The sequence below is a fragment of the Bombus pyrosoma genome, linkage group LG4 (genome assembly GCF_014825855.1).
Source record: "Bombus pyrosoma isolate SC7728 linkage group LG4, ASM1482585v1, whole genome shotgun sequence".
In the NCBI taxonomy this organism is placed as follows: Eukaryota; Metazoa; Arthropoda; class Insecta; order Hymenoptera; family Apidae; genus Bombus; species Bombus pyrosoma.
The window spans coordinates 875,989-887,647 of record NC_057773.1 but is presented as its reverse complement, the minus strand read 5'-3'; the positions used below and the strand labels follow the sequence as shown (position 1 = coordinate 887,647).

Sequence of the window (11,659 nt, the reverse complement as noted above, 5' to 3'; positions counted from 1 at the left end):
CATAATCTTCCCTTTTGGGTTTGGACAAATTTCCGGTTTTACATTAGGGTTATGTTCTCTAATTCTTTAATACTTCCTTTCAATTTTTCACTGTTTTCTATTATCTTGACTTATTAGGAGGCCGTATTGAACTCGTTTCTTTACAATCGCTAGAACCTTTAAACATTGTAATAATGTTACTGCTTCACCGTCATTGTGGCTGTGACTATATATGTTTCTTTTATAAAAATTTGTAACGCGATCAAAATAATTGACGTTTAATAAGTCTATGATCGACTAATTAGAAGAATAGCAGGAAGAAATTGAAGTGTAAAAGTAATTCGAAATAGGTTAAATAGTAATAGGCGGATAAGTACTAAAGGAATGATTACCGAAGACTACAACTAAAAAGATGTCGTGCATGATCTCGACTTTGATCACATTAACTCTTCGTTCCCCCTATCATAATCCTTTGTTGCGTCCTTAAAAAGGCAGAAGTGGTGAGGAAAGGGGAGTGAGTAAGAGAGAAATGGAAGAGAAACAGAGTGAGAAAGAACATTCAGCAAAGCAACGACGGTCAATGGTGATGGCCGCGGTGCAGCTAAATGGTGGAGTCAGCCAGTCCGTCTCGAAACACCGAGGTTTAAACACCGTCAAGAAAGCATCGGGTGGATTTTGTCTTGATTCCTCTGTTGATCTATCGTTTTATTATTATAATCGTGCAATTCTGAAAACGTTTATCATAGTTACGTATATGTGTGATCGTAAAAACTACGAGTGTGTGTTTTATTCTTAATTGTTCGAACGATATTGCCGTGTGTTACGCGGACGTGGGACACAGAAATTGAGATGCATTTACTTCTGACACAAGGATAAAATCGACGGTCTACGCAGTTATTATTTCTAAGTCATGGTCGTCTCTTTTTGACCGACTTCTCATGCGTCACTACTTGAATAATGTAAGAACGCGCGTTATTTGAAATCTATTTGAACCTGAATTGTTTCAATTCTTTATTTTCTTTAGAATATTTTAATTAGAATAATTAATTATTTAGAATAATTAATTTTAAATTCAGCAAGTGATGTGTTGTTGTCAAATCGAGTGTAATAAGTAGAATTATACTATTTGAAGAATTGCTTAAATTAAATATTTTGTCATTCTAAATTAACATAAACAATGCCGGTGTCATTTGTACGTCTTTATACAAAAGATTTTTGAAGCACATGCTCTACGTTCCAAAGAAACAACTATATTTCAATACGAAAATAAATATTTATAAATTACAATAAATCCATAATGAAGTTTCTTCTTAAATGTATCTAATTAAGAAAAATTTGTCATATTTATTTTGTGATAAAGAAAGGATAATGTCCTACTAGATAAATAACTTAAGGTTGAAAACAAATAATTTTTCAGGCGATGAGAGAATTTGTATGCATATCCAATAACGAAAACGTAATACTGCGGAAAGGTCGGTTCATTTGAACGAATATCGACAATAAGAAGAGAAACAGCTACTTAAATTTCATTTCAAAGCCAAGATAAGAAGTTAAAAAAGATTACAATATAAAATGAAGCTTGAGGGGAATTGTTCACATGAAGATAATACCAATGAAATTTTATTACAACCTAGGAATGGTTCAGGTATTCGTTTGCAACTTGTACCAGCACAACCCAAAACGATTACGCATCTACCGAAAAGACCGCCGGTTGAACTAGCATTCACAGATTTAACATACAGGGTGCGAGAAGGCAGCAAAAATAGTAAGTATGCTAACTTTTTCTGTAAATACTATTTGCAGCTAAGTTAAGTAGCGAAGATCATTGGACTCATGTTCTATACAATAAAAAATGAGTTATAGTTATGAGTTATAGTATTATACGAGAACCAAAATCCTTTCATACATTAAAAGAATATAAAAAATAATTTCGTTATTTGTTCCCTTTTGGTCAAATTTATACAGTTAAACTGGTTCTTGATGATACTGGTCATAAAAAGAACGTAAATATTATTTGTGTGAAAGTGCCGTTTACACAATTCAGTACTTGTATCTGGGGCTATATAAGTATATTATTTTCAAATAGTGGAATTAATTAACTAAACAACAAAATATTCAATATTTGATTTTATAAAAGCAAAAATAATTAGTTGATGATTAAACCATTCTTTTTGTTGTCATCGTGTATATATTTTCTTTGAAAAAAATTACTTTCTACGTTATGCGATTTGTAGAGCGTAGTTGACTAAAGTGAAGGAATTAGTAAGTGAAATTTTACAAGAGACCGGTTACGATGGAAGGTTTTAATCACGATTTCCGAAGTGCATCGTATATAGATATATATTTATTACTATATATACTATATATATGTATATTTATTACTCGAAAGGAGATCGTTATTGACATCTTTTTAAATATTTCAATCAGGTCGACATAATTTTTAGTGTGAATTATACTTATTCTTAATAGAGTATTTTCAGCAGTCCGGCACTAGCAGAAACAATAATATAATAAGAAAAACAAATAATGTGGGTGATAATAATACGGATAATTCTAAAAATTAAGTTTTTGCTTCCATTTATCATCAGTTTATACTCCAATCAGTTTAGTGTTCCAACCACAGCAGTTGTGCGATAAAGCTTCGTTTCATTTGTCGGGTTAGCATTTTCATTTTGTTTCAATTAATATTTCTAGAAATTTTCTTTCCTTTAATTTTATGATTGTATTTCGCAATCGAATGAACAATGAAATGTAACTAAAAAATGTTTGTTAAATTATTTAACTTGGTTAAATTATATTCCAGACTCACATTTTATAATTTATTAATTATGTTTTGGTTATAGTTAATACAAAGGTATCTGTAAATATGACGTAAGCCGGAAGCAATCCTAAGCTAAAAGGCAAGGGTTATAATAGATAATATAAATATTTCCAAAAACTTCGCTCTTTTCCCTAATTAATAATTCAGGAGCCACCATACATTGCGATGGCTTGCTTACGTGTCAATGACCAGAGATTTATAATAATACTCCAGCAATTATTTCATTATAATATGTACACAAATCTTATAAATAGGATAATAAAACGTTACATGTTTATATTTTTACGGATATTTAAAGAGTATGGACATCCTGTCACATAAACGAGAAGAAGAACGAGAACGAGAACGAGAGAATCTTAAAGTAAACCATGATATGTCTTAAATAAACGTAAAGGCTGTTTTTGTTTCAGGCCAAAGTTCATTCTCGTAATTGTATTTTTTTCACACTGCTTGTTAGCTATGTAGTTTCGTATGTGACATACATCTGCACACGCATACACCTGCAAGTGAAGCGATCAGGGCAATATGACCGCTTGCAGAAAGTGAATGTATATAGCAATATTTTTGCAACCCACATTTTGCGTAACTAGGAACAGCCTGTTTGAGGTTGACTTTCTTTTAATATCCAAAAAATTATTATCGCGATTACTGAAATTGGCGATGACATTGTACAAATTTATTAATTAATATAAATGAATTACCATTTGCAAGAGAAATGTTTATACGTTAATGGAAAATCAAGGTCTCAAATGCGTTTACCATCTTAATTTTTTATTGCGTTCAGGTGCACTGCTTGTATAAAAGTCTAATATTCTGACTTAAGAAACTGCTTGATAAAGGTTAAAAGATTTCTTCATACATTGTACTGCTATGTGAAACTATGTGTGTTATTAGTATTTATTCAAGTAGAAAGCTTGATAATTTATTTAGGGTTGTTATTACTAAAAACGGAATTCGCGTACTTTATTTCGTTTTTTACACATAACGTTGTCAAATGTAATATCCAACTTCATAAATACTCTTTATATTTTTCAATACTTTTATACTCCAACTTCATAATACTGTTAGGTATACAAAAAATTCACTATCATACAATCATCGCATGGGTAGGAACTTATGATGTATTGTGTGATATAACAACAATGTCATAATATGTATTAGTTTTGGTTTATCACGTAGCAGATAGATAGTTACTTCATTAATTTTTCCTTCTCGCCTACAAAATGAGGTTGGTTTACAAAAATTAATTCACATTCATCCACATATACATTATATGTATATATAATACAGTGGGTAATAGTAATATAACGCATTAGAATATAATAATGATAAATTATACGTAATTGAAAATATATCGTAGACTATTTTGAAAACGTGACTATTTTGAAGAAAAATACAATAACACATATTGATTACAAGCAGAATGATATTCTTACAATTAGGATAGTCTAACTATGAAGGCTAAAGCCCTCAGCTTACGATGAATGACAAAACAAGTTTTGCGATATAAACTACAGAACGAGAAAAAATAATGGATTATGCAAAGAATGATATCCCGCCATTAGTTCCCTTGATAATTATATAGATTAGGGGACACCTCATCGATTTCAATGATCTTTAGATATGTTAGCAAGGTTAACATTCTGAGCACTTTCACTTTAACACATAGCTGCTGCGCCGTTCGGCTTTAATTTTTGACATAGTCATAAAAATATTTTTAATACTTTTACTTCAGTGTGGATTAATTAATCTTCAGATGTAAAGACAATCTTAAAATCCGTCAGTGGAAGACTACGATCTGGAGAACTGACGGCTATTATGGGGCCTTCAGGTGCAGGAAAATCTACTCTTTTAAACATCTTGACCGGATATAAGTGAGTTGTTCTCCATTCGTTCTTCGAAAATTTTCTTCGTTTATAAATACGATAGAGATACATTTTTAAAATAATATCAAAATCTATCAACAAAGCTGTCAAGATTACAAAAAATTAAAGTTCATTTTTGTTGGAATATACTTGAGAGAGGCAATACTAGTTAATATGTACGTAATTCGTAAAATCCAACCGTTTCAACCATCCATAGGTCAATTAAATCTAAATGAGATTCAACTATTATTTATTATGCCGTCTTGTATCACGACACTTACCTGAATTATAGATACAAAAAGCAGCTCGATAGCTTACGAATGATAATAAAATTTGTAATCGCTCCTATTTAATTTATTCTAATAACTATGAATATTCTTTCGTCATTCGGCTTCTTAGCGATATTATACACATGAGATATTCAAAATTGAAATATTATTAAATAGATATTCAACATCAAAATATTTTGGATGTTTATTTAGATCAACAGGTACCGAAGGAAGTATCACAATGAATGGCCATGAAAGGAATTTTAGTGCCTTTAGAAAATTATCATGCTACATTATGCAAGATAATCAACTTCACGCGAATTTAACTGTAGCTGAAGCTATGAAGGTCGCTTCAAACCTTAAACTTGGGTTACATGTAAGCCAAGCAGAAAAGGAAGAAGTGGTATGTTCGTTAAATATTTTGTCTATAGATAACAAGAAAATTACTGCTGCTATATTACTGAATGGAGGATTGAGAATGAATGTTGAACTTCCTGGTGATACCATTCATTTGTATTTATTAGATTCAAGAAATTCTAGAAACACTTGGTCTATCTGAACATCGTCGAACTATGACTTCGAATTTGAGCGGTGGACAAAAAAAACGGCTTTCTATTGCGCTTGAATTAGTCAATAATCCTCCGATAATGTTCTTCGACGAACCTACTAGGTAAGGAAATCTTATTGTATTTAATATATTGTACAATGTGATTTAAAAGGATAAGGGATCTGGTTTAAAAAGGAGATGTTTTTGAAATGTTGATCTATTCGGATGCGAATACATACAGTGACGAGCAAAAGTGTTAACACACTTCGCTGATTTTATGTAAAAGGCGATAATACGACTAATTTTTCAGGTGATCGGTAAAGATTAGGTAACGGTAACTGCAAGCCGCATCTGATTAACGAAATATAATAATTCATTTTCATTAACATTAATAATGTACAGAACATTTTACAGAAATGGACATCTCAAACCGTGTTTACAGTTTTGCACTTTAATTATACTCGTCGAATTAAAGTTTCAACCTAGTATTTCGTCTACTTTCCTTTACTTTTTTTTTAATGCTTTTAATCTACGAGGCATATTGTCAATTAAATTTTTAATTATTTTTGTGGTTCAATATCGTACCATTCCTGTTGTGTTCTTTCCCATAATTCATGAACACCTGAAGGTGGATTATTATATTTTGCCAGCCTTCTTTTCAAAATGGACCACAAATTTTCGATCGGATTCATATCCGGACTTTGTGTTGGCCACTTCAACGCAGAAAAATTTTGATTTTCTAGTCAGGTTCTAACTATTTTTGCAGTATGCTTAGGATCCCCGTCTTGTTGAAATACTACTTCACGTTCATTATATCCAATAGAATTAACTACAGAAGGTAAATTATTTTGTAGAATGGTCAAATAATGCTCTTTTCGCATTATACCTTCGATTCGAACTAAGGGATCAACACCTCTGTGAGTAAAGCAACTCCAACACATAATTGAGTCACCTCCAAACTTCATAGTTTGTTTTGTATCATCTGGTTGATCATTATTCTCGGATGAAATCCAATACCAGGACCTTCTGTCGGATTCGAATCTGTTAATTTTTGTTTCGTCACTCCATATAACTCTTTTCCAATCTTTGGTCGTCCATTCTTTGTAGGTGTCAACAAATTGTTTTCGTAATTTAATATTTTTGTTTGAAAGAGCTGGTTTACTTTCTTTTTCTTTCCCTCGAAAACCAATTCTCTTTAAAGAGCGACGAATGGTCCATTCGCTAGCACTTATTTCGATTTCCTGAGCAACAATTTTTGGTGTTTTGTAACTATCCGACCGAATACAGTGTGCAATTTCACGTGCTGCTCTATCCGAAATAAGTCGCGGTCTACCGTTTTGTGAAGAAATTGGTGCACTAACATACCTTTTTCTTATTCTTGCAACTATCGTATGACTGACACCACATTTCTCTGCAATTTGCCGCAACGACAAACCTTTATCACACAAACAAATAATACTGTTCTTTTTATCTTCACTAAGTGACTTCATCTTGGATTAAGCATATCAAACTGAAAAGTAATCTAACAGTGGTGTGGAACAGTTGACTGCGAAACAGTGGACAATCAGTGCTTATTGACAGTTTCGTTTCCCTGACATTTGCATGCTATCATAAGCGTTTCTGACGAAACGTGCAAAACTGTAAACATTGTTTCAAAACATAATTATTATAAAATATTCTGTACATTATTAATGTTAATGAAAATGAACTATTACATTTCGTTAATCAGACGTAGCTTGTAGTTACTGTTACTTAATCTTTACCGATTACTTGAAAAATTAATCGTAGTATCGCCTTTTACATAAAATCAGCGGAGTGTGTTTACACTTTTGCTCGTCACTGTATGTGCCATAGCAGAAAGAGATATGCTTTTTCTCCTGCAAATAGCTTCACTTTCACCATCATCAATACCAGAGAATCCTCTTTGCCCTTTATATAACGTTTGAATGAAAACATGATCAGTGTCAGGGAATTACCTTTGCAAATTTTTAGAGATTTTTCTATGAATTTCGTTGTCTTATTTGTAATTTTCATTTTTTCGTCTTCTTAACATTCTAAAATGTATTAAGACTCATTATAATTTACTAATGTTTAATGATTACATGCACAAATGTGACGCATTAAAAAAAAGATAAAAATATATAAGCGAATTTCATTAAATGACAAAATGAAAGGATGAAGTAAGAGAAAGTACGCAAATAACAAGTTTTTAAAACTTTTTACTTTCTCGCTTTCACTGATGTCGCGTATACCATTCTTTTTTACACGCTATACTTGTAACTGTCAGTCGCTTTTATTATTTATATTTGCTGAACAATATTGCTTCTATGAAGACACACTCTGATCTATGAAATCATTTCAACAAATTCTTTAGTATGCAATTAATTAAAACTTAAAAAAAACTTAAACCGGCGTTTAACCGGTTCTTGAAGGTCTACCGGAATTCTTTTCCCTGTAATTAAGTCGGAAGAAAAAAGTGATTCAAGATCGTCCATGTATATAAATGTTCTAAAATCCAATGAAAAGCTATTCGAATCCTTTTTTTTTTTAGAAATATTCGAAATATTGCTTGATGATAAGTAACATATGTTTTATCAATTTACAGTGGTTTGGACTCTTCATCTTGTTTTCAATGCATTTCGCTCTTAAAAACCTTAGCTCGAGGAGGAAGAACAATAATATGTACCATCCATCAGCCCAGCGCTAGGCTATTCGAAATGTTTGACTCTCTATACACATTAGCCGAAGGACAATGTGTATATCAGGGATCTACGTCGCAGTTAGTTCCATTCCTTAGAAATATCGGACTCAACTGCCCAAGTTATCACAATCCAGCTTCTTTCAGTAAGCTATTTGTAATATCAGTGCATTTCTAGATTCTTTAGAGATACTGATTACTGTAATTCAATTCTAAGTTATCGAAGTATCGTGCGGAGAATACGGTGACAACATCAGAAATCTGGTAAACGCTATAAAGAATGGAAAATATGATATTCGAGAAGGATACCCATTCCCTGAAAATAAGTCGGAAGGATTGAATAATGTATCTAGTGATTCGTTTTCGAAAGGTGAAGGTCATGACGAAAACGTTGAAATGAAAGATAAAAATGATGTTAATAATGTGGAAGAAAAGTTTCAAGAGGATAAAATAAAGGAGATAAATAATAAAGGAATTATCCCATCTTACGCAACTAACGATATTACGAAACAAGGTTCATAAGGAGATCCAGTAAATTATTAACCTTTATCACTTTTTTAGAGTAAAACGCTAACTTATGTTTGACAGCATTACTGGCTGTTAAAGTAATAAGGGTTAAATAATATATACCAATTATATCTTTTATATAAATCGTTATTTTTATGTAATAGATGTAGTGATACCGGTTGATATGGAGAAAAAGGATAATGCTGAAGTAGCCTTACTTGATGAATCAATTGTAATCACTCCAGAGAGATACCCCACATCGGAATGTCAACAGTTCTGGATTGTTTTAAAAAGAGCTTTACTTTTTAGTCGAAGAGATTGGGTAAGTTGATCAAAATTCAGTTAATCAATTGATTTATTTAAGATTATTCCTCTGACTCATGAGTTATTAGAGATTTTACAATTCTAATGTTATTTCTTTTTTAGACACTTATGTATCTTCGACTTTTTGCTCACATTTTAGTAGGTTTATTGATTGGCGCACTTTATTATGATATTGGGAATGATGGTGCTAAAGTACTTAGCAACCTTGGGTTTTTATTTTTTAATATGCTGTTTCTTATGTATACGTCTATGACCATTACGATATTGTCTTGTGAGTCATATTGGCTTTATTTGTTCTTTTATTTCTTTTGTATTACGATAGTATTTGTAAAAAATTTTATTTCTTACAGTTCCTCTAGAACTACCAGTGCTTTTAAAAGAAAATTTTAATAGGTGGTATTCTCTCAAGGCCTACTATCTAGCAATTACCATATCAGATATACCATTTCAGGTAAAAAAGCAGGATATATGTGACTTGACTCTGTGAAGCTATGTATTCCTTTTTCAAATCTGAAAATTTATATATTATTTCTTTTTCACAGGCAATATTCTGCATTATGTATGTTACGATTGTGTACTTTATGACAAGTCAACCAACAGATATTATGCGATTCAGTATGTTCTTGGGAACATGTTTACTTATTTCTTTTGTTGCACAATCGGTTGGGCTAGTGGTTGGTGCAGCAATGAATGTTCAGAATGGCGTATTCTTGGCACCGGTCATGTCTGTACCGTTTCTTTTGTTCTCCGGCTTTTTCGTTAGCTTTGACGCTATTCCAGTATATCTTAGATGGATTACCTATCTAAGCTACATTAGATATGGTTTTGAAGGAACTGCTCTGGCCACATACTCCTTTGGCAGAGAAAAGCTTAAATGTTTCCAGGTATGATGTGCCTCGTTTGTTTTTATTAAATTCTTTATAAGAGTAATTATTATTAGATACTTTGACAAAATACGCATTTATAGAAATCTGAACTTCAGAACAATGCATATATATGCACATATATACATACATATAAAACTCCATATATTTACAGGTGTACTGCCACTTTAAAAACCCAGAAACAACGTTGGAGGAATTAGATATGCTCGATGCTGATTTCACTCTTGATATCCTTGCCTTGCTTTTGATATTCGTTGTACTTCGAATTGCTGCCTATTTGTTCCTTCGTTGGAAACTAAAGACTGCACGATAGATCACTGTACGATTATTGTCAATTTAACAATGTTATAGCGTACAACACTTTTCCAAATGGACGCTACAGATTAAAATAATGCATTTTTTCATATGATCGTACACTACAAATCCGTGATTAACAATTTTGTTTCTCTTCGACATCGAAAACTGTTCACATCAACAATTTCCAATCATCGAAAAAACCTTATGTACCGGGAGAATGAATTACCACATGCTGTTTATGCTTATGATTGAGGATGTTATAAGATTTACATGAATATAATTTATTCTTTGTTAGTTTTACGATAATAATTCTGTGGTAACTATTGCGGCCATAATTATCTACATTTTTTGTATCCATTTTGTTATATAACACAACAACTTTAGGAAATGTGCATGAACGTATACAGTGATCTCAAATTGATCATTAGTGTGTCTATTATCAATTTACAAAACGATAGCTAGGAAAGGGATTAAATTTACTGCGTCTGACTATAAATGAACACCCACAAAACTCTGCAGTTCTATACATTGAAAAGAGTAAGAGGCCTTAATTGACAACATTTCGCGAGTGATCATATTTTTTATCTGCCTATGGCTGTGAGTTTAAAAATGCAGAAAAATAACACAAAACAAATACGATACGGTGTATCTTTAATTTTAACACAGAAGCATAAATTGATGTTTTTCTATTCAGGATAATGTCTGAAATAGTAAATACCTTGTCAGGTTTATCTTATCACGTATCTCATGTGTTAAATTTTGGCAATACGTCCCCAGCATCATTGTATATTTGAAAACTTAAGATTTAGAATAAGTCTACCGAAGTTGTACATTCACAACTCTTCCAATTGATGTAACTCTTGGCTTTAGTGTATATCTTTAAAGCGAATTTACTTTTGTAAAAGTATAAATTACGTAAAAAATACATAGAGTACTTTAAACGCCTTAAGGGAGACAATTTTGTCAACAGTCCTAATCTAAATTCGTTTTTCAATTTTCAAAGTTTAGGAATTACGATATCGGTTGTTGATGCAAAACAAAAATTAAATTAAACGAATTAAAACGTTTTATTTGTAATATGTTAGTAATGTTCACTAACTTAAAAAATGTACGTTAATGAAAAAATCTGTTTATATCTATTTACACAAATGGGATGAATTATACATGTTTATATGTAAAATGTTTACCTGATCGATTCCGATCAATATACATGTATATATATATACAATATATAATATATTTTATAATATCGTCATGCGAATGCACGCACTTGTGCTGAATTGACATAATATTCGTTGTATTTTATAACGTATGTTTATTACAAATAAAAGTATGCCTTTCATAATATCGCTAGTTTAAACATTTATCATATATTATTACAAAATATAGGAAAGTTACATTTCTTGGTTTTCAAAATGGATGTATTGGTGAATCTAAATTTTTTTACACAATTTCACTTTAGCGAATT

General features: G+C 31.5%; 1 protein-coding gene across 1 annotated transcript; it reads left to right on the top strand.

Annotated features, from left to right (window-relative positions):
• Nucleotides 1-602: 602 nt before the first annotated feature.
• Nucleotides 603-11,536, top strand: LOC122567065 (ATP-binding cassette sub-family G member 4). The gene is made up of 12 exons (XM_043725156.1): nucleotides 603-938; nucleotides 1,397-1,744; nucleotides 4,557-4,674; nucleotides 5,148-5,337; nucleotides 5,459-5,604; nucleotides 8,087-8,325; nucleotides 8,397-8,693; nucleotides 8,851-9,008; nucleotides 9,113-9,281; nucleotides 9,361-9,461; nucleotides 9,553-9,894; nucleotides 10,049-11,536. Exons 2-12 carry the CDS (start codon nucleotides 1,552-1,554, stop codon nucleotides 10,205-10,207), a joined length of 2,112 nt encoding a protein of 703 aa, XP_043581091.1. The 5' UTR covers nucleotides 603-938; nucleotides 1,397-1,551; the 3' UTR covers nucleotides 10,208-11,536.
• The last annotated feature ends 123 nt before the right edge of the window (nucleotides 11,537-11,659 follow it).

What these genes read in the sequence shown, in the direction of transcription:
- LOC122567065 (XM_043725156.1), top strand. Translation starts at nt 1,552, where the DNA reads ATGAAGCTTGAGGGGAATTGTTCACATGAAGATAATACCAATGAAATT. An exon ending in AAGCAGAAAAGGAAGAAGTG is followed by an intron (nt 5,338 to 5,458) that starts GTATGTTCGTTA and finishes TGTATTTATTAG; the next exon opens with ATTCAAGAAATTCTAGAAAC. An exon ending in TATCAGATATACCATTTCAG is followed by an intron (nt 9,462 to 9,552) that starts GTAAAAAAGCAG and finishes TCTTTTTCACAG; the next exon opens with GCAATATTCTGCATTATGTA.